The 21,677-nt window shown below is 59.4% G+C and overlaps 2 protein-coding genes across 6 annotated transcripts in view; both read left to right on the forward strand.

The window, feature by feature from the left end:
- ZC3H18 (zinc finger CCCH-type containing 18) overlaps positions 1 to 15,422 on the forward strand; it is a 60,230-nt gene extending 44,808 nt beyond the window's left edge. For all 5 annotated transcript variants that reach the window (XM_088027533.1, XM_088027532.1, XM_088027534.1 and 2 more), the window contains 10 exons: positions 5,994 to 6,185; positions 7,045 to 7,170; positions 8,912 to 9,013; positions 10,357 to 10,500; positions 10,786 to 10,845; positions 11,620 to 11,780; positions 12,011 to 12,207; positions 12,741 to 12,837; positions 13,823 to 13,919; positions 14,526 to 15,422. In XM_088027533.1, coding sequence (XP_087883659.1) covers positions 5,994 to 6,185; positions 7,045 to 7,170; positions 8,912 to 9,013; positions 10,357 to 10,500; positions 10,786 to 10,845; positions 11,620 to 11,780; positions 12,011 to 12,207; positions 12,741 to 12,837; positions 13,823 to 13,919; positions 14,526 to 14,739 — 1,390 coding nt within the window. In that variant the 3' untranslated portion in view covers positions 14,740 to 15,422. The remainder of the gene's footprint in view (positions 1 to 5,993; positions 6,186 to 7,044; positions 7,171 to 8,911; positions 9,014 to 10,356; positions 10,501 to 10,785; positions 10,846 to 11,619; positions 11,781 to 12,010; positions 12,208 to 12,740; positions 12,838 to 13,822; positions 13,920 to 14,525) is intronic.
- Positions 15,423 to 20,313: 4,891 nt separating this feature from the next.
- On the forward strand, positions 20,314 to 21,305 carry IL17C (interleukin 17C). The gene is made up of 2 exons (XM_028092358.2): positions 20,314 to 20,657; positions 21,044 to 21,305. Exons 1-2 carry the CDS (start codon positions 20,314 to 20,316, stop codon positions 21,303 to 21,305), a joined length of 606 nt encoding a protein of 201 aa, XP_027948159.1.
- The last annotated feature ends 372 nt before the right edge of the window (positions 21,306 to 21,677 follow it).

Below are 21,677 nucleotides of genomic sequence, written 5' to 3' on the forward strand. Positions count from 1 at the left end.
CACTTGGCACCGCGGCAGCGCCGGTCAGAGCCCGGGAGCTTCTTCCTTTTTCGGACCAAGTATGAGTAAAATTCCTGAGCGTGTGTGCTAGTCAACATAGCAGAAGATCTCTGCAGAAGGAGAAACATTTTTAAAATAACATTTGGGGTTTTCTGTAATAGATATAAAACGTGATGGTGTAGGAAAGTTTGGAAAACTTTGTAAAGAACGAAAAAGATCGTGAAGGACAGACCATGTGAACGTGCAGCTGCCATCACCCCTGGCCGCACGTGCCCACCTGCTTGGGAGTCCAGGGGCACGCCTCATCCTGCTGTCGCTCACCCTCCCCAATGTCCCGGGCACATTTCCCAGTGGGCTTTCCCGTGAGCTCTTTATTGGGTGTCCATTCAGTCATTTTCTCCAAAACATTTTCCATTAAAATGGAGGTTTCCAGTTTTGTGTCCAAGTCTAAAACTGTTTCTCCCTGGTTTGAGTCCCCAGATATGTGGCCCAGCTCAGCTCATCTGAGTCTGGTGGTCTGCAGAAGGGACCCCTCACTCAGTGTGCTCCCTAAACCACTTCATTCTTGTACCAGCTGCATGGTTTCCTGTATCCAGGTCCCATGTACGCTTTTTATATTTTTTGATATTTTTACTTTTTAAGCTTAAATACATTTTAAGAGGAAACTACCTCATTTCCATAAAATAAGCCAGATTATTTGTCCTAGTGAGTCACTGTAGAAATTAAGTCAAAAATGAAAATGGCTATCTATATACAAATTAAAATCAGGACCCCCATTTGCCATACTTTGAGGGATCCCTTGTTTCACGGGGTCACTACCAGGCCTGGTTACCGGCCCTTGAGAGGGAAGGTGGCGCTGGCTGGTGGCTCGGTGTGCGTGGGCTGGCGGCCCCCTCTGGGCCCTGTGCCAGCAATGGTGAAAGGGCACTCACCATGAAGCCCATAGTGTCACCCCCAGAGTGTGTGAAGGAGTCTCCCTGGGGGGGAAACATTGACTCTAAAAGATGGCGGCAGCCTGCTTTGCTCACCTCTCTGCAGCCTCCGTGGATTTCTTTTCCGTGCTGTGATGGGGACAGCACTCTGTCCTTTGTCCCCTACCTGCACCCGGAGCTCCCAGTACAGTTAACAGTGACATCAGGAGTCTGTCCCTTGCTTTCCATCTGCTCTGCTGCCTTGTCAGAGGGGCTGCAGACTGGCAGAGGTGGGCCATTCTGATGACTAATGAAAACCTGGTGAAGAATCCCACACCAGCATTTTTAGGGGGAGAGTAATGCAGGCAGCTCCGGGCTGGCCTGGGACCGGCTGGAATTGACAAGTTTCACTTCCTTCCGGGATTACTTTTCCAGGAGGACACACTTGTGAGCTTATGTGGCAATCACTCTTGGGGTTTAGAGCCGGCATAACGGGGATTTTATGCTTCAATTTAGTGTGTCCTTTGGGCGTTTTTGAAATGTTTTATTTAAATTCAGTCAGTCACCATATAGTACATCATTAGTTTCAGATGTAGTGTTCAGTAATTTATCAGCTGCATATAACACCCAGTGCTCATTCCGTCACATGCCCTCCTTAATGCCCATCGCCCAGTTACCCCATCCCCCACCCACCTCCCCTCCAGCAGCCCTCAGTTTGTTGCTATGGTTAAGAGTGTCTTTTTTTTTTTTTAAGATTTTATTTATTTGACAGAGAGGTCACGAGCAGAGGGAGCAGCAGAGGGAGAGGGAGAAGCAGACTCCCTGCTGAGCAGGGAGCCCTATGTGGGGCTTGCTCCCGGGACCCAGGAATCATGACCTGTGCCGAAGGTAGACACTTCACCCACTGAGCCACCAGGTGCCCCCCTCAGGGCATTTTTAAATGTTGGTTATTGCTTCTGGTGTGGGATTTTTGGCAAGTAACAAGCTGGAACTCACTGGTGGTTCAGCAAATGTCAACAGGTGACGGGTTTTGTATATTATGATGGAATATAAGTAGATGGTGGCCAGTGTCAACCGAGACGCTCAGATGCTGGTGGTGGAGAGTCCACAGCAGCTGGAAGTCTGCCCTGGAAAGGCAGGGCCTCTTAGGAAGAGAGCTCTTGGCCTTTGCTGGCCCATGTGAAAGAAGACATGGGTAAACAGGAGGTGCTGTTGATCAGCTCCACACCATTCCCACCGAAAGCCTGGTGGAGGCGGTGCGGGCTCTGCCACTGCTGCTGTGCTGCACCTCGCGCTCTCCCGGCAGTGCCGTGTGCTGCAACCACAGATCCCAGGCACACCGACAAGTACAGCTTTACAAAAAGAAAGGAGGGGAACTCCAGATCACCCAGAAGAAAAACGCAAGCATATATGGCTCAGAGTGAAGGACTGCTCGGCAGACGCCGCCACCAAACGCAGTCAAAAGCAGCTAGCCGGGGGCAGATGCAGGACAGGGAAGGGTTCCTCCATACATGAAGAGCTTCCTGGAAAAGTGGCCATTGGTGGGGGGGGGGGGGGGCGCCACAGCCCGGGGCAGCCCTCCAGCCACAGCTGCCCCTGGAGGCGCCAGGAGCCCGTTCCGTGTGTGCCGTTGCCACAGTTGGGGCTTGATCTGGTGGCTTCCCTGGTGACACAGCACCCCAGGATTGTCGACAGGCAAAATGGGTACCCTCCGGCTGCCAGTGGAGCGCAGATTGCTTTCACTTTGGGGAGAATGCTTGACAGCTTACGAGAACCTGTAAAGTGTTCGTTTCCTTTGACCCACTGCTTCCATCTCTTAGGAATTTACCTCGAGAAAACCTCGTCCCTAAAGATGTATATATAGTAATTTTAATGTTGTGGTTTCTTGTAAAGTTAGAAACAGCTAGTACTATAGAAATTTTGAGATCGGGTTAGCACAGGGGGTGGATTTTCACACGGTCCAGGAAGAGCACGCCTGCAGGGGCGGATGCCACCGGGCGGGTCGCAGCCATGTCTGCAGGGGGTGTGAGTGCACGCCTGAGTGTTCATCGTGGCAAATAGAATACAGGTGGGAAGGAAACGCAGCAGTGCTAAGTGTTGACTATCTCTGGAGAACGAGGTAACGGGATTTCTGTTTACTTCCTTGTTTTACTTTTCTGTGTTTTCCACAACTTTTCAGTGAACTTTGTAACTGATTAAAAATGTATGTATCATGGGACCAGCAGCTACCTCTGTGTTAAAGTACTGCTGCTAGTTGTCTGGGATCCTACACTTTGGCTCCTTTTTAAGTGAGGATATTTGGGTTTGTAAGGTGTATCTTTGGGCACAGGGCACCCTGCTGCCACTGTGTCTCCACCCTGAGCTCCCAGACAGGGTGAACGGGCTCCCCCGTTGAGCACTTGGCTGCCTGGCTGCCTCCTACCCCGTTAAGGAGGGCTCCTGGGTTCTTCTCCTGCCGGTGGTCTGCTCGTCACCGTAGAGCTCGGCTTTCACGTGTCAGCCGTAGCCATGATTCACTCCCAGGTGATCGTCCTCTCTGCCTGCAGTTACCACTGGTGCAGCCCCACAGGGATTTGGGGGCCAGGGCCCTTCAGTCCTGGCAGAGTCCCTCCCACTGGCACGCCGGTCCTGACGCTTGTGTTAGCGGCTGTCCCACGGAGCACCTCTGACTTCTCTGGGGCTTGGACCAGCACTCTCTGCGTAAATCAAACCAGTCTCTTCAAACCTAAGTAAGAGAACAAAGGAACTGTTGAAGGCTCGGGTTTGATGATTCACGAAATTTCTAATGCACGTGGACACAGTACTTTATTTTTTTTCAAATTTTTATTTAAATTCTAGTTAGTTAACACACAATGCAATATTGGTGTCAGGAGTAGAATTTACTGATTTGTCACTTCCATACAGCACCCCGTGCTCATCGCTTCACGTGCCCTCCCCAGTGTCCACCCCCCACCCCCCTGCCCCCCAGCAGTCCTCAGTTTGTTTCCTAGAGTTCAGAGTCTCTCAGTCGGGCTCCCTGCTCCGCGGGAAGCCTGCTGCTCCCTCTCCCACTCCCCCTGCTTGTGTTCCTGCTCTCTCTGTGTCTCTCTCTGTCAAATAAATAATCTTTAAAAAAAAGAAGTCTCTTACGGTATGCTTCACTCTCTTTTTCTCCCCCTTACCTTACATTCATCTGTTTTTTTCTTAAATTCCACACGTGAGTGAAATCATGTGATGATTGTCTTTCTCTGACTTAGTTTACTTAGCATAATACCCTCTGGTTCCGTCCACGTTGTTGCAAATGGCAAGATTTCATCCTTTCTGATGGCTGAGTAAAATTCCACTGTATATATATACACCACATCTTTTTTTTTTAAGATTTTTTTTTTATTTATTTATTCGTGAGAGACAGAAGCAGAGGGAGAAGCAGGCTCCCCTCTAAGCAGGGAGCCCGTTGCAGGGCTTGATCCCAGCACCCTGGGATCATGACCTGAGCCGAAGGCAGACGCTTAACCATCTGAGCCCCCCAGGCGCCCTTACACACCACATCTTTATCCATTCATCTGTTGATGGACATCTGGGCTCTTACCCTAGTTTGGTTATTGTTGATAATGCTGCTATAAACATTGGGGTGCATGTGTCCCCTCAAATCTGTATTTTTGTATCCTTTGGGGTAAATAACCAGTAGTACAATTGCTGGGTTGTAGGGTAGCTCTAGTTTTAACTTTTTGAAGAACCTCCGTACTGTTGCCCGGAGTGGCTGCACCAGCTTGCATTCCCACCAACAGTGTAGGAGAGTTCCCCTTTCTTCGCATCCTCGCCAACACCTGTTGTTTCCCGACTTGTTAATTTTAGCCATTCTGACTGGTGTGAAGTGATATCTCAATGTGGTTGGGTTTTTTTTGTTTGTTTTTTAAGATTTATTTATTTGACAGAGACACAGTGAGAGAGGGAACACAAGCAGGGGGAGTGGGAGAGGGAGAAGCAGGCTCTCCACTGAGCAGGGAGCCCGATGTGGGACTCGATCCCAGGACCCCGGGATCGTGTCCTGAGCCGAAGGCAGACACTTAACGACTGAGCCACCCAGGTGCCCCTCAATGTGGTTTTGATTTGAATTTTTGTGAGGGCTCATGATGTTGAACATTTTTTCATGTGTCGGCCATTTGGATGTTTTCTTTGGAGAAGTGTCTGCTCATGTCTCCTGCCCATTTCTTGACTAGATTATTTGTTCTTTGGGTATTGAGTTTGAGAAGTTCTATAGAGTTTGGATACTAGCCCTTTATCCGTAACATCATTTGCAAATATCTTCTTCCATTCCGTGGGTTATCTTTTGGTTTTGTTGACTGTTTCCCTTGCTTTGTAAAAGCTTTTTATCTTGATGAAGTCCCAATAGTTCATTTTTGCCTTTGTTTCCCTTGCCTTTGGTGATGTGTCTAGCAAGAATTTGCTGTGGCCAAGGTCAAAGAGGTTGCTGCCTGTGTTCTCCTCTAGGATTTTGATGGATTCCTGTCTCACATTTAGGTCTTTAATCCATTTTGAGTCTATTTTTGTGTGTTGGTGTAAGAAAATGGTCCAGTTTCTTTCTTCTGCATGTGGCCGTCCAATTTTCTCAACACCATTTGTTGAAGAGACTGTCTTTTTTCCATCGGATGTTCTTTCCTGCTTTGTCGAAGATTAGTGGCCATAAGTTGAGGGCAACAAGTACTTTATTGCCCTTGAACTCAGTATTTGTTTCGTGCCCACTGCATGCCAGCTCTAGAGAGGACATGTTAGACAAGGCCACCCTTGTCCTTCCCAGAGTTTGCAGTATGGTGGGGAATTCTGTAAGTCATTACACCCAAAAAAGTAAGTACCGGTGTGGTTAGTTACCATGAAGGAGAAAGACCTGTTCCTCCAGGAAGGACATGAGTGCGTGGAGACTGTCTGTGGAGTTAGCCCCACTACCAAGGGAGGACTTGCTGCCCCGGTAGGCGACTCGTTCTTTGTCAGGCTTCCCCTGAAGCAGGAGCTCATGCCGCCATCCTGCCTCTCGTTTGCCTTCACCGAACAGCACTGCTGTCATAGAGGATGGTCCCAGAGTGGCTAACGCTTCTGTGATTTTAGCCGTCAAGCTGAGCCACCAAAGAAGGAGGCCGCCGCTGCAGGCCCGCAGGTGAAGCGAGCAGACGAGTGGAAGGACCCTTGGCGCCGGTCCAAGTCTCCCAAGAAGAAACTCGGGGTGTCTGTCTCCCCTAGCCGGGCACGAAGGCGTCGGAAAACATCAGCCTCTTCGGCCTCTGCCTCCAATTCCTCCAGGTAAGGAGGCTGGCCGGTCACAAAGACTGGTTCATAAATGCCACCGGAGGGCTGCGTCGTCCTGGCCTGAGGACGGTCAGGAGGACTAAAGAGGCATCTGTTTGTCCAGCAGAGAATTACTGAGTAACTGGGGTGCTAGAGCGTCAGCGGCAGGCAAAACTGATGTTTAGAACCTCAGTAAGGCTTCACACCCCCAAAATAAACAGTTGACCTTAGCCAGGATGCTGGCAACCCAGAATGGAGCACAGACCCGGCGAGGGGGCCAGCAAGGGGAGAGAGCCCGCCCACTCCCTCTGGGAGAGACCCCGCCCACTCCCTCTGGGAGAGACCCCACGAGGCAGAAGGCCAGAAGGACGGCGTAAAAGCCCCGTCATGCAGTCAGCCCCTCTCTTTCTCCTGTGCATTTGGGCTCCCGTGTGTGCACTGGGTCTGAACAAACAGGGATGAGGTGGCTGGTGGGAGGCCGCCATGCTAGACAGGGACTGGGGAGGTTAGCGTCGACGTCGCCAGGGCTTTCATTACATACGCAGACGGGCAGAGAGAGAACTTGCAGGTGTGTCTGCACAGGGGCGCGCGCCTGTCCTGGCTCTGTCCGGCCAGGGCCTGGGAACTGTCCGCCGGCAGTAGGGAGCACCCGTACCACATCTTGCTTTCTGAACCTGAGTCCTGCCAGGAGGGCACTGGACTGCAGCACGCCCGCAGGGGCGTCCCAAGGGCGGGTGGGAGCGGGGAGGCGGGCAGGTGTGCACGGACGGGGATGGCGGGACGTGTGGCCGTCATCGGGGTAGCAGGCCGGCAGCAGCGGCCAGGCTGGCGCGGAGGAGGACTGGCCCCTCTCCCACCTTGTGCTTGGACTTAGGTCCTCGTCGCGGTCGTCGTCGTACTCCGGCTCCGGCTCCTCCCGCTCCCGCTCCCGCTCCTCCTCCTACAGCTCTTACTCCAGCCGCTCCTCCAGACACAGCTCGTTCTCAGGCAGCCGGTCCAGGTGAGTGTGGGCGCAGCCGGGCGCGGCCCGGGGCAGCCCGGGCGCCTGCACCGTGTCCGGTCGGGCTCGACGGTGTCCTTCCCGGCACTCAGCTGCTCTCAGAACAGCCTCAGCTGTGCTTCGAGGTAACTTCTGAGGAGGAATGTGCGGTGCATCGCCAGGTAACAGACTGCAGGCGCTGAGGGCTCAGGGCACAGAGCACGTGTCGGGAGGTGGCTCAGAAGCAGCAGCGACGCGGCCTGTGCTGTGGGTGTGCTGAAATCAGAAGGCCACTGTTGCCATGTCCTGTGGACCCGCACTGTCCAGTGGGCCACTGGCCACGTGTGGTGATGCAGAGTCTCCTTCAGTTAGAATTTTAAAGTGCGTGGGCCCTGTTTGGAGTGCCCAGATGGAGGACATTTGCATCTTCACAGAAAGTTCTGTTGGACGTTTCTAGAAAGATCAAACAATATGTGTATTTTTCCCACTGAAAATAGATAAACTCTGGAGTTTTAGAGAATTCTTCATTGTCATTTATGTAGGAACTAGGTCATTGATTAATACAACTAACAGGACCGTTCAGGCTCTGCGTCTGCTGCTTCTGACTTTCCAGCCAGCTCAGGTGGCAGCACTGCACCTGCACCCACATGCCCTGCCTACAGGGGACACCCATGTGGGGAGACCCCCTTCACCCCATTCAGCGTTGGTTAGGAGAGGCCCAAGGCCCGAGGAAGGTGGAGGTGGAGGACTGCCCGCGTGGGGGCCTCCAGGCCGTACCCCCCAGTTCCACTGTCTCCGCACAGAGAGGGCGCTGTAGCCCCGCCGGGAGGCCACAATCGGGATTGGACCAGAGACCTCATCGTCACAGTCAGTGACCAAGACCACGCGCACACCAGGCGGTGGCACAGGGCAGCGCCATCTGGCTGTAGCCTCTTGGCAGTTAGTGGGGGTGGCCCTGCCCGTCTCCCCTGGTGGGTAGCCCCAGCCAGGCGAAGCGAGCGTCAGGATGGAAGAGCCAGGCGTTTCCTCCATGCCTCTCTGTCTCTAGAACCTCAGTGTGTGTCACTGCAGGAGCCCCACTTTATTTTACCTGGTGCCATTGCTTGGCTGAAAATGTGGAGTTGTCCACGACAGTTTCTAAGTCGGGAGAAAACAACAGCCCGGGAGCCTTTCGGAGGCTTGCCTCCTGTGCGGTGTGGTGCTGGATCATGGGACAGTGGAGTCCCTAGCTTGGCCAGGCCGGCCTCCAGAACTACCTGGCCAGCTCCCCGCACCACCCCCCCAACCCCCCACCCCCGTCCTGGGGCTCTCTGTCCATGCTGCTGTCACCTGAAACTGGAGCCCGTCACCGTTTGCTTCAGCAGGGACACTCCCGGGCTTGGCCAGTCCCGACCTCATGCTGCTCGCGGCCGCTCCCCACCCCGCACCTTCCAGCCCCCTAGGCCTCAGTGTCCAGCTCTCTCGCTTGGCCCTCTGTCCTACCTGTGTCACCATGTCCTTGCTGGACTTCCTGAGCAACGCAGAGCGTGTGCCCTTCCCACCCTGCCCACATGACTTCCAGGCCTTCTGCAGGACCCATCAGCCTGGCTACTCCTTTCCCCTCTAGTGTGTTTTAGGAAAGGACCAAGAACTATCTGAAATCCATTTTGAATCTGAGACAGCTAAGTGGAGACTTGCAGTAGCGTTTTCTGTGTCTGGGCTCGCTCGAGTGCAGACTAGGGCACCGTGGTGCGCCCTCCTCATGCCGCGGTTTCCTCCCTAGGTCCCGGTCCTTTTCCTCGTCCCCCTCCCCGTCTCCAACGCCTTCCCCACACAGACCTGTTAGAACCAAGGGGGAGCCGGCTCCACCTCCTGGGAAAGCAGGGTAAGTGCCCCGTCAGGCAGGTTCTCCTGCTCTCTCTCTGTCTCTCTCTCCCTCCTGTTGCATCTGTGAAGAAGTCCCAGTGAGAACCCCTGGCGGGTGGGCAAAGGTGTTGGGGGATCAGGCTTGGGGACCGCAGGGCACACACTTAGCCTCTCGCTTCTTGACATGTGGACTTCGAGGCCACACGCACATCAGCGTGCCTGCACCCCTATGTGGTCCATGGTGGTGGCCGTGCTCCTTGGGGTTAGACCACTTCCCCTGCCAGGAGCAAATCCCTGCTGTTCTCTTCCAGGGGGCAGGACGGAGGTGGTTCCCATCGTGCTTCCTGGGCTGTGTCCAGGGCACGTGGAGAATGGGGGCCCCACCAGACTGGCCTCGTTGTTCGCATTTACTGCTCCTAGAGAGTGGTTCCCATTGATCCTCATCAACAGCTGTGGCTAACGTGACAAGTTAGAAACATCTGGAACTTACCAGACAGATGTCACACCCCGTGGCGTGCAGTGTCTCGGGTTGCAGCCGTGCCCACGCTCCCCCCCCAGAATGAAAGTGGGCTCCTTTCCTGAGTAGTGCAGAGCATGGAAAGGCAGCCAGTGGTGGAGTTGACCCTGCGGCCTGCAGGGCGAGGCCGGGGCACGTGTGAGCTGACGGGCCTGCGTGCCCACATGTGGCGCCAGCGCCGCCCTGCTTTGTCATTTGTCCTCACGCGTGTGGCTCACTTAGCGGCCGATAGCCTGGCACTTGCCGGGTGGCCGGCGCTGAAGCGCTCCACGCTGCACGTTTGCTTCCTGAGCAAGTCTTCCAGCAGCCCTCAGGAGTTTGCAGGAACCATAGTCGCCCCCTCCTAGAAAGTGAGCGGTGTGGAGGCATAATTTATGCCTGGCACCCCAGCCATCTGAATTGTGCCGTCTGACGGGCTTAGCGAACACGTGAGGCCACCCCAACCCAGACACCGCAGCCGTGTGGCAGGTTGTGCGGGCGTTTTCATCTGCTCGGGTCTTAACTCGCCCCCGGCACTGTGCTGAGTGGCTTGCTTTTGCTCAAGACTGTTTCCTGCTGATTCCACCTGAACTGTGACTGTTCGGTGCTACCAGAATGTTCAGCAGGGTATTCTTCCCACACTGACAGCACAGAAAATTTGGGGCCGTTCTCTATACTGCAGTGTGGGTCCCACATGTGAGCGGTGCTGGCGCCCTCGGACGTTGGCCCGTGAGCAGGGCAGGGGGCCGGGGGGCACGTTCCTGAGGAAGCACAGCGCCGGCTCTGTGGTTCTCGGGGGCTCTTCAGATGGACCCGTCCTCCGCCTGTGCGGCCGGGTGTGACCCTCCCCCCTTCTCCTGTCACAGAGAGAAGTCTGTGAAGAAGCCAGCCCCACCTCCAGCCCCACCACAGGCCCCCAAAACCACTGCTCCAGCCCCCGAGCCCGCCAAGCCAGGAGACCCTCGGGAAGCCCGGAGGAGGGAGCGGCAAGCTAGGACCCCCCCCAGGAGGTGAGCGAACGGGCTTCGAGCTGGGGCGGGGGGGGGGGGGCTGTTCAGTCCTTGTCCTGTCACATCGCGTCCTTGAGCCTCGGTTTCCCCTGACCACGATGGGAGGTGCGAGCGCCTACGCACAAAAGGTGTGGTTGTGCGGGTGGCAGGCGCCCCTCGACAGGTCTCCCCTAGAAGGAGGTGGGGCTGCTGCAGGACGCCGAGGACGGGGTTGGCATCTCGCTCCGAGGGGACACCGCACGCCCCGCGAGCCGCCTGGTGAGACGGGCCTGGTCTGTGTTGCAGGCGGACTGTCAGCGGCAGCGGCAGCGGCAGCAGCTACAGCGGCTCCAGCTCCAGATCCAGGTCATTGTCGGCACAGCCCCGGCCCCTGCCCCCCCGCCCGTCGTGCTCGGGGCGCCCCGTCGCGGCCGGTCCGGTAGGGACGAGTGCTGCCATCGAGCTGCTGGAAGAGAAGACACTGTCAGATCAGTCCGTAGATCCCAGAGCAGACGTTCTCGTTCGTTTCTAGGCAGCCCAGATTTTCCTCAAAGAGGTTTAAAGACCCCGCCTTTAAACAGAACTGGGCCCTTCCTTTCTGCCTGGGTCCTTGCGGTGTTATCGGAGAGTGACCGGACTCGGACTCAGCGGCCCGCGGCGTGGCACGTCGTCCTCATGGCGCGGGCTGTGGCAGCAGCACCTGCGAGCTGGCCGCCATCCCCGTGCTTCCCGGAGCCGCGTGCGGGGCCGGGGCACCTCTGCTCTGGGGCTCTGGTGTGGCTGCGGGGCAAAACCCTCCCCTTTCTCGGGCCTCACAGCCTGGGCGCTCAGCTCTGTCGTCACCAGCCTCACTCACAGCTAGTCACTCATCGTATGTCCCAGCCCAGCAAACAGGGTGGCTGCTCTCTCGTGCACGGGCCCTCGACTCTGTGACTGGGGTGTGCCTTCACTGTGGGGCACCTTTAAACCGCCCGCCTTACCCCCTGAAGTTTCCGGTTAGGTGGTACATGTTCCTCGAAACTGGAGGCTGGGGAAGGTGGATGTGGACACCCACGGCTGCCCCCCCTCCCCGTGGCCTCTGGCCCCTGGCCATCTTGCCGTCGGGGCCACGTGGGTGCAGACGTGCTTGTGTGTGTCCAGGTCCCTGAGCGTGAGCAGCGTCTCCTCGGTGTCCAGCGCCACGTCGAGTAGTAGCTCGGTGCACAGCGTGGACTCAGACGACATGTACGCAGACCTGGCCAGCCCCGTGTCCTCAGCAAGTTCGCGGTCCCCCACCCCAGCCCAGACCAAGAAGGAGAAAGGTACAGGGGGCTCCTCGTGTCCTGGGCATTGTGGCTGCAGAGGCGGGCAGGCCCTTCATGGAAAGAGGGTGTGTGCACTGCCTCACTTGGTTAAACAGGAAAGCGCAGGAACCTCCCAGCTCTGTCCCATGGACACGTGGCCTGGCTGATAGCACGTCCACCCTCCAGGTGGCCCCCAGGAGACCGCCGTGCCAGGATGGTGACTGTGACTTAGCATTTGTTGTTGGCAGGAAAGTCTAAAAAAGAAGATGGGGTTAAAGAAGACAAGCGGAAAAGGGACTCGTCCGCACAGCTGCCCAAGTCCTCAAAGCCTTCTGCTGGAGGTAAAGCCCAGCAGCCCACAGCCCCCCAGCAGGGGCCCCCCGGGCAGCCCCAGCAGGGCACGTTCGTCACCCATAAGGAGATCAAGCTGACGCTCTTGAACAAGGTGAGGCCGTGGGCACTCCTGGTGGCAGTTCCGGGAGCCCCGCTCCCCGGGGGGCATCCTGGTTCCTGGGGCCAGTGAACGGTGGCTGGACATCAGCCCGCTTGTCCTGCTGCCCTGATGGGGGAGGCGTGGGTGTCGGGTGGCGAAGCCCAATAGCATGTCCTGGGAGATGAGAGCATCCCGGGGGTGGTGGGTGCTCTCCCCGGCCCTTCTCCGTGTAACTGGCCCTGTGTGAGCTGACATCCCCGAGGCTCCCTAGGACTGGGAGGGCGAGATGCTGAGTCCCTCGGGGTCCTCTCCGGGGCTGGTGGCCCCCAGGGAACACGGTGTCTCTGCGGGCACCTTCGCTGCCGAGAACGAAGGCCCGAAACCCTGGGCCTTCCCTCCCTCGGGGCCCCGTGGGCACCCACCGGAGGGGCTAGTGGAAGCAGATGTGGGAGTGAGGCCATCACCGCTGTGCTCCCTGCTTCCCGCGGGGGGCTGGTTCTGCCCGATGGCCAGCCGTGCTCACTGTGCCCCCTCCATTGTGCCAGGCGGCCGAGAAAGGAAGCAGGAAGCGTTACGAACCCTCGGACAAAGACAGGCAGAGCCCTCCTCCGGCCAAGCGGGCTAACTTATCACCAGACCGAGGTGAGCTGCCCACCTCTGCAGGGCCCAGCGGGGCGGAGGGGCCACGACCCCGTGTGCTCTTCAGTGTGGGCCCCAAGGAACCAACGCTCGTGTGGTTCCGTCCATCGATGTTAAGTTTTTAGAAGTTGAAACTCCGGAAAAAATGTCAACGTTTGTTAATGTTAAAAATAACAGTAACAAAAGTATTATATTTTAACACAAATAACCTTTTTTATGAAAAATAACTACATTTCAACGAACAAAAATCAGGAGTGTCACTTTTTTTTTCTTTGAAAATGTCTTCAGTGTCTGGCTGACAGACGGTGGCTCGGTCCTCCATGATGGCACAGGGTGTGCAGACTCTGGGGGCGGGCAGAGGGCAGGCAGGGGGGCTCGGCGTTGCTGCGCACGCAGTCCAGCCCCGGCTGTCTGCGGGCCCTCTGCCTGGCCAGCTCTGATTGCCGACGCACAGCCATCCTTCCTCCCTAAGCAAAGGGCAGAGGGGGCGCCCCTTGCCGGTGCCGCTGAGCCCGGGACTGCAGCACACCCGCCTGGGCCGAGAACCGGCTGGTGCCAGAGCCTGTGTGCTCCCCAGGCGCTGACCACCCCCGCCCGCCGCCCTCACACAGGCCCCCGCGCTCACTGGACCCCTGGCCTCTTGATTTTACTTCTCTTTCCTATGCTCCCCTGCCTGTTGGTTCCCAGTTCGAAGGTGTGAGTGATGAGGGTCTTTGTGTTGGATAAGTGGGAGCTCGTTGGCCTGTCCTGACCTCGGCCTACGTGGGCTTCTGGGGCTTCACTTTCCGACGTGACCGGCACTGCCCTGTCCCTTCCTTTGACCCACTCTGCCTTTTGCCTCTTCCTGTGAGAACATGCAGGCGGTACTGAGCTGCCACGTCTCTGGCATGGGGTCGCCGGCATCCGGTAAGGCCGCCCCAACCCTGTCCATGCACAGCAGCCCACTCTGGGCTGGGACCGTGGTCTTACCTCGTCCCGTGTCATCCAGGTTCTCGGGACCGGAAGTCAGGCGGGAGACTCGGCTCCCCGAAGCCAGAGCGGCAGAGAGGCCAGAATTCTAAGGTGCCCGTGGCCCCGCCGGACAGGTGAGTGCCCCACCCGTGCCCTGGGCGCACCACCTGGGCACCGTTGCCTCAGGGCAGGCTAGCCAGAGCGTTCCTGCCCCGCAGCAGGTCCTAGAACGAGGGCCCTGAGGCACGAGGCTTCCAGGTGCTCCCGGCTTCTCCTGCCTTCCCCATCGGCCCCGGAAGCAGGGCAGAGATTTCCTTCTCGCAGGAGGCCGGCTGTGAGGCCCTTCCCTGTCACCCCACTGCTCAGGGTCGTGGTCCAGACAGGTTTGGGATCTCAGCCATCTGTGTAGCCCCCCACATGTCCCGGCCCTCAGGGCTGCTCCTGGGTCAGCACCATGGGATTTCTCGCCACCACAGGGGGAGGCCGCAAAGAAGCACCAGAAGCAGGAGGGACAGGTCAGCAGGGCACCGGCCGAGCCCTGGACGCTGTGCCCCCTTCACGCTCCACAACCGAGGGCGGGGGAGGGGCACTCCCCACTGCAGCCTGGCCCGCTGCCGCCGGGAGGCAGACCTGTGTCCATGGCCGCCAGGGCCCCACGTCCTTGCCCAGCGCCCCGCGCGTCCTTGCCCAGCAGGAGGCTTATGGCAGACCCTCTGATGGCCTCCCCCTCCCCCCCACAGGAAACGCCAGTTGTCTCCCCAGTCCAAGAGTTCCAGTAAGGTCACAAGTGTGCCCGGCAAAGCCTCGGATGCCGGCACTGCCAGCACCATCTCCGGCGGCACCAAATCAGGGAAGGCCAGCACACTGTCGCGGCGCGAGGAGCTCCTGAAGCAGCTCAAAGCCGTGGAGGACGCCATCGCGCGCAAGCGGGCCAAGATCCCCGGGAAGGTGTAGGGGCCCCACGGGCCCGGCCCCCGCCGCCGTGAGAGACTCTCGTGTTTTTATAACTAGCGTGAGCACAGCCGTCTTGGATTTTGAAGTTAATGTCTTATTTTGGCTGTGAATCTTTTTAAAAATTAAAAAAGAAAAAAAAAGTTTCTCAGCTGGAAAAGAAGCCACACACGATGAAGATGATGTTGAATCCCAGTCTTCTCCCGACCAGACCAGACTGAACCAGCCCCATCCCAGAGCAGAAGTCCCGCCAGACAGGCAGGCAGGCCGGCCGGCGGCAGGAGCGAGGACGCGGCACCAGTTTTATGTAAATGATCAGCCCCGGGTGCCCAGTTCCGCCCGCCCGCCTTTCCTCCCCGCTGCCGGCCAGCCTGCCCTGCGTCCTGGCCTCCGCACGTGCTCCTTCCCGGCCCGGGAGCGCCCCATGCTCCTGAGCAGCCGCCTCCCCGCCCCCGCCCGGCCCCAGGGTCAAAAAATAGATATATATTCTTGACTGAAGTCCGATTGGGAAATATTTCCTGTCTTTTATTTTAAGCATCAGATTGTTTTAGTTGATTTAAAAAGGAAAAAAAAAATACAGAAAAAGACCAAAAAAAAAAAAAAGGCTGAGGGTGTTGTTGGGCGTCTGTGTAATGTGGAGGGTCTTTTTTTGAGGGATCTCCTAAAATAAAGTATTTTGATAAGCAGCCATCTTGCCCTGGTGGTGGTGATTCCGTGGGCCTGGGCCCGCCTGCTGTGCTGGCAGCCGCGGCTCCCGGAGGCCCTGATGAGATGCCCCTGGCGCTGCCGGCACAGGGGCTGTGCCCCCCGGCCCCCGTGGGCAGGGCACCTTGTGTCGTCGTGGTGACCCTGGGCCTGGCGGGGCGTCCTGAACACGGGAGCACCTCCTGCTCGCGCCGGTGACCTGCTTTCCCCGAAATGGGTGCCCGAGCGGAGAGGCCAGGAAGCATGGTCGTCGGGCTAGGCCGGCCCCCGGCCCCAAAGCTGGTGTGTACACGGGCTCCCCCGTGTGCGTGCACGCAGGCTTGACAAGTCCTGGGCCCAGGACCACCCTGTGGCCGTGCTGCCATGAGGGGGTCTGAGCGGAGCCGCCCTGCTGCCCGCTGCAGCCCCCGCGGAGAGCCCCGCCGCCGCCAAGCCACCGCTGAGAACGCTGGTGCTTGCCGCGGCCCTTCCTGGGGGAGTGAGCTCGCGGAGGAGCACCAGGGCCTCCGCGCGCCCCCACGGGGTCTGGGGTGGGCGGGGTCAGCACCCCTACGCGCTCAGATTGCTCTAAAACCAGACACCCCCTGGGCTGTGTGCTGCTGCCCCCAGGTCTGGGCAGGGCTGCAGGGACCGGTTCAGAAGGCAGCAGCCCCGGGGCCTGTCCCCTGCCGGTGGGACCCGCTGAGCTGCCCTCAGGCTCTGCCCAGAGCCGGGGTGGCGGTTAGAGCTCGGGCGCCTGGGGCTGAGCCAGGTCAGCGTTCCGTGGATGGTGTTTCGTGTTGCCTCCACGTCCTGCGGGATGTGTGAGTCCTCCTGCGCCACGGCGGCCTCAATCCTGTGTCTCAGCAGGTTTTCAAGGCTTATCTGATCTGCCGTCAAGCCGGGTACAAAGGGAACTCCCATTCTCTGAGTGGGTGGCCTTCGAGGACACAAAGCCAGAACCCAGGGCAGGTTGGGGGCCAGCCTGATCCCATGTGCTCTGTACCCCCGGGGCCGCTGCACCCCACAAGCCAGCTGGGAGCCCGCAGGTGAGCCCACCACATGTCCCTGTCTGCACATAGCTCTCCTTGCCCCACTGACCTGGCCCGGGCCTCTGACACCGAGGCTGGAACCACGGCCCTGGGTCCCCTCAACCCCAGCCCAGTTTAAACGAGCATGAGCCTTCTGGGCTCATGGTTCCTCTGGGCCAGACTCAGTAGTACCTGTCCAGGGAGGGGTAAGGGCCACAGCCGGAGCCAACCCTCCCCCTGCCCAGTCTGGTGGAAAGAACATTCGTGGAAAGAACATTCCGTGCCAGACATCTGGAAAAAGGAAACCCTCTATTATGTAATGGATCCTCAGGCATGTTGGCGCTCTAGGGAACATGATGGCTGAGATCCTGACTGTGGTTAACATGCAAATAGTGGGGAAAATTAAGGGCCGTCCCTCCAGTTCCGTGTCTGTCCGCTAGACTGCCCCCCGTGTCCAGGTCCAGTCTTCACAGCTCGAGCAGCCCGGCCACGTGACACATGCTGAGCCACCCCACCCCCACCTGCTTGCCATTCTCCCACCCCAGGTCCTTTGCACATGCTGTTTCCCCGTTTTCTGGAACTCTGACCTGACAACTCCTCACGCTAACTCTGGCAGCTCAGGCCAGCCCACCCCATCCCTTCAGGCCTTCCCACACTCCTTCCCCAACCACCTGGCTCCTGCTGACGCCCCCCAGCCCCCACGGCGGCCTCCCTCTCTCTTGAGTGGATAAAAAGAAACAAAACAAGGGTTTTTTATTTTGTAATTCTTGTCACTCAAATGTGAGATACAATCTCCAACGTCATGAGTGAACACGTCAGGCTAATGCGGCAGCTCGTTTGGTGAAAGTGAAATTTCTGTGGGTTTCTCTTTGGTCACTCACAGCACCCGGCAGGGCTCCTGGGCCTGTCCCCCTCCCCCACGCGCCCAGCTGCCCGGCTCCCGCCAGGGACAGTTGTCACCCGTCTACCCAGGGCTGCAGGCCGCCTCACTCAGCAGGACGCTGAGGGAGGCAGGCGCACGGTCCAAGGGGCATGGTTTGAGGGCGGGGCCTTCCCGGACACCGCCTCCGGGACTCCCTCCAGCCTTCCTCTGGCAGCGCCTTTCCAGTCTTGCCCAACCCGGGACTTCTGTGCTTGCCTCAGCCGCCCGCAGGAATGAGGTGCCGCCTGGGCCCCCGCCCTGCATCCTTCCGGCCTTGGCACCGCCCGCCGAGACCCCCGACCCCCGGGCCCTGCCCCTGGTCTGCTGGGCCAGTTCTCCCCCGACCCCAACCCCCTGGGGACCGCCGTCAGGACCACGTGGAGCCGCGAGGGGCGGTGGTGCCGTGAAGCAGAATGGGCGCTCAGCCTGGTCCCAGGGTTACTCTGCCGAGCGCGGTGCCCACCCGTGGAAAGGCACAGAAAATGCGGAAACTCCCCCCCGCACCGTGGGGGGCTGGCATGGGCAGGGGGCCGCCGTGCTTGCCCAGTGCATCCAGCCGCGCCCCCGTGGGAAGGGACCCGTCAGGCAGCCACAGCAGAAGTGACCATTTACAGCCGTTTCGTTTCATAAATAACACCTGTGTGCGTGTGCGGCCAGACCGCGCCCCAAAAAGAAGGCGAGACCACTGCACAGCGGGCATCTCGCTCCCTCGGCCTCCAGGCTGGGGTTCACCCGCCAGCACCCCGCAACTGGGGCCCTGTCACGCCGTTTTACTCCCTGGGGAGCCAGGCTCGTCCTTCTTCCCCTCGTTGCAGCGTGTTTGTGGACCAGCTTGGTGCCACCACACCGCCGCCCCTGCCCTCAAGGGGCTCACACTGCCTCCTGGGGGGACACAGGAGAGACTGGAACTCACTCTCCCGAGACAGGGAGGCGGGGGTCAGCCCGGCCTCGGGAGGGGCTTCCTGGACCTCCAGCATCTGCGCTGTAGAGGGGGTCCTGGGCTCAACTGTGTACCCCCCAAAATACATCAAAGCTCTGGCCCCAGTCCCTGTGAAGAAATGAAGGGTCTTGGCAGATGTAATTAAGGTAAAGATCTTGAGATGGTTCTGAATGAGGTGAGTGTCCTTAGGAAACACAGAGCAGGGGAGACAGACACGGGCAGAGGCCCCGTGAAGACAGGCAGGGGTCGCAGCAGCGTGGCCACAAGCCAGGGGGCTCAGAATCACCAGCAGCCCCCGGAAGCGGCAAGAGGTGGGAACGGTCCTCCCTCGGAGACCCCAGAAGGAACGGAGCCTGCCCACAATTCGATTTCAGACTCTGGCCTCCAGAACTGTGGTGTCCTCAGTGTGTAGTACTTAGTGATAGCAGCCCTAGCGAACGAATGCAGGGGGTGGTGATCTCCCCATTGCAGGAGGTATGCAAGCAGAGGGCTGACGACCAGGGACCGGGGCGTTGTAGGCAGGAGCAGCTCTGGGGACTCAACGCATCTATCCATCCATCTGTTGGGAAGGAGCATTTCCTCCAGGCCAGCGAGGGACAGGGTATCCCCTAACCCTCTCCTGCTCCCCAGGAGGGAGAGGGGCACAGGACAGCCCACTTGCAGGTGCAGACACCTGCAAGGACCAGGAGGGCAGGTCCCTGCCCAGAATCACACCTGGGACAGCCCTGCTCCCCCAGGGGGTCTTCGTGTCCCTGGAGACTTAGGGAATGGTGCGTATCCCGTCACTGCCCCGCCCTCCGACCCTCATCGGCTGGGGGATGCTTTAGCCTCTGATAGGAGAGACCGGGGACACACAGGGCCCTGTGTCTTAGGGGTGGCCAGGGGACCCAGGGAGCGGCGTCCAGAGCTCCGCCAGATGGCCTCCAACTGTCCCTTTCAGGACAACCAAAGTGCCTGGACCGTCGCCCCTCAGCCCCCTGCAGCCCCCCTGCAGCCCTGAGAGGGGCCTCCTCAAATACAGCTTCTTGGGGTGCAGGCACTTTAAAGTTTCCAAGGCATTCTCACCCGCATCTCTGGCTTCTAGGGTGAGGATTTGTTGAGTGAATCCGCAGAAACCCAGCCCAGAACCTGAAGACACTGGCCGGCCCCCGGCTCCCGGAGCCTCTTCCGGACTCTCTCCCACCTGCGCAGCTGCAGGCAGACACGGGGCCCCTCCTGGACTATCTCAGATGAAAAACGGGACCAAGTGCGTGTCCACAAGCTGGGGAACCAGCCCTGGAGGAGTTCCACGCAGCCCTGTGGACGAGCAAGCTGCCCCAGCGCCCCACTCATCGCGCCAAGCAGCGGGAACTTCCCCGTCCTAAGAAGCCCTGGGCTCCGTGGCTCCGTTTGCAAGGCGGCAGCCTGGGACAGGGTCCCTCTGGGTGTGTGTGGGGGGGGGGAGCAGAGGAGTGGGGGTGGGCATGGCCCGCCCCGGGGCGGGAGGAGGGGCCGGGGACCCACCGGGAGGGGAGGAGGAAGCAGCGCAGCCGGGCACTTCCCCAGGAGGAAGCTGCTCCGGATTTTCCCCAGGTGTGGCTGGAGGTATAAAGGGCACCTGGAGCCGGGCAGCCTCCAGGTCCGCAGCCTCCAGGTCCACAGCCTCCAGGCCCGCAGCCAGGTGCACCTGTCTCTCCAAGCCCAGCGCCCCTGCTGCGATGATGCGCCTGGTGAGCCGCTGCCTCTCCCCACGCCCCCGCCTGCCCCGTGCCGCCGGCTCCCAAGCAGAGGAGGTTGGCACGGGGTTCAGGAAGCCCCCCAAATCTGGGGACAGGAGAGAGCCAGGGCCCAGGAGCTCTGGTGCTCTGGGGAGCTTGGGCTGAGGGTCAAGTTTCCCTCTGGGCCTCAGTTTCCCCAGCTGTAGAGGGAGGGCCGCACCCCATCGTTCCACGGGAAATAGGGCAAGCTGGGAGGTCAGGGAGGTGCCCTCTTCCCTGGGCACTCCCTGACCTGACCACCCAATGCCTGTCCACCAGCTCCTACCCGGCCTCTTGCTTCTGCTCTGGCTGCCCGCCAGCCTGGCCCGCCATGGCCCCCCGCTCTGGGGGGGGCCCCACCCCCACGGGACCCCACGCTGCTACTCAGCCGAGGAGCTGCCCCTCGGCCAGGCCCCACCACACCTGCTGGCTCGAGCTGCCAAGTGGGAGCAGGCTCTGCCTGTAGCCCTGGTGGCCAGCCTGGAGGCGGGGGGCCGCAGAAGGAGGCACGACGAGCCCCCGGCTGGGACCCAGTGCCCGGTGCTGCGGCCTGAGGCGGTATTGGAAGCCGACATCCACCAGCGCTCCATCTCGCCCTGGAGATACCGGTGAGGGCTGCAGGACTCCCCAGGGACAGGGGTCCCTGCTCTGCGGGGTGGGGCCGTTCCCTCCCCTCTCTGAGCCTCAGCGTCTTTCCCCTCCCCCGCTAGACGGGCCGTCACCCCCAGTCTGCAAGATTGCAGCGTGGCTCCATCCCCAGGATTCCCCGGGACAATTCTGAGGTCCACACTTGAGCCCCTGCAGGGGTGGCTGGGCCCGGTGTCGGGGTGGGGGGGAACTCTCTGGGGGGCAGTGGGGGGCACGATGAGCCTCACTAGTGGGGGCCCCGTGCCACCGGCCCCGCAGCCTCGGCTCATGTGGGCGAGGAGCACCCTGAGCACGAGGGGCAGCCAGGGGGCTGTGGGCAGGGGCCTCACCCCGTCTGTCCCTGCAGCGTGGACACCGACGAGAGCCGCTACCCGCAGAAGCTGGCCTTCGCCCAGTGCCTGTGCAGGGGCTGCATCAGCGCCAAGACGGGCCGGGAGACGGCCGCGCTCAACTCCGTGCCGCTGCTGCAGAGCCTGCTGGTGTTCCGCCGCCGGCCCTGCTCGCGGGACGCCTCGCGGGTGCCCACACCCGGGGCCTTCTCCTTCCACGCCGAGTTCATCCGCGTGCCCGTCGGCTGCACCTGCGTCCTGCCCAGGTCGGCACAGTGACCAGCGGCCTTGGCTGTCTTCGCTGGACACACTGGACGGTCGGGGTCTCTCCGAAGAGGGCCCCTCCTATTTATGTGTATTTATTGGTTATTTATTTGCCCCCTGGGGTCCCCGGGCAGGTACCGAGGCTGCAGGCCTCGGGGCTGAGGAATGGCGGTGGAGACCAAGCAATGGAAGAGCGGTGTCCCCTGGGGCCTGTGGGGGCACCCATCTCGAGACTCGGTTTACCCTTTCTGCACAGACAGTTGGGATAGAAGGAATCGTTTTATTCTTCTAGAACGTCTTAAACGAAAGGTGTTCTGACGTCCCCTCCGTGTCTGTGGTTCCCCGGGCTGCCCTCACTCGCTCACGGGCCTCAGGCTGGTCCCGGCC

Source organism: Eumetopias jubatus, unplaced genomic scaffold (genome assembly GCF_037043125.1).
Source record: "Eumetopias jubatus isolate StellerSeaLion01/CBP00866 unplaced genomic scaffold, mEumJub1_p1.0 scaffold_10, whole genome shotgun sequence".
NCBI classification, from domain to species: Eukaryota; Metazoa; Chordata; class Mammalia; order Carnivora; family Otariidae; genus Eumetopias; species Eumetopias jubatus.

What these genes read in the sequence shown, in the direction of transcription:
- IL17C (XM_028092358.2), top strand. Translation starts at nt 20,314, where the DNA reads ATGCCTGTCCACCAGCTCCTACCCGGCCTCTTGCTTCTGCTCTGGCTG. An exon ending in ATCTCGCCCTGGAGATACCG is followed by an intron (nt 20,658 to 21,043) that starts GTGAGGGCTGCA and finishes CTGTCCCTGCAG; the next exon opens with CGTGGACACCGACGAGAGCC.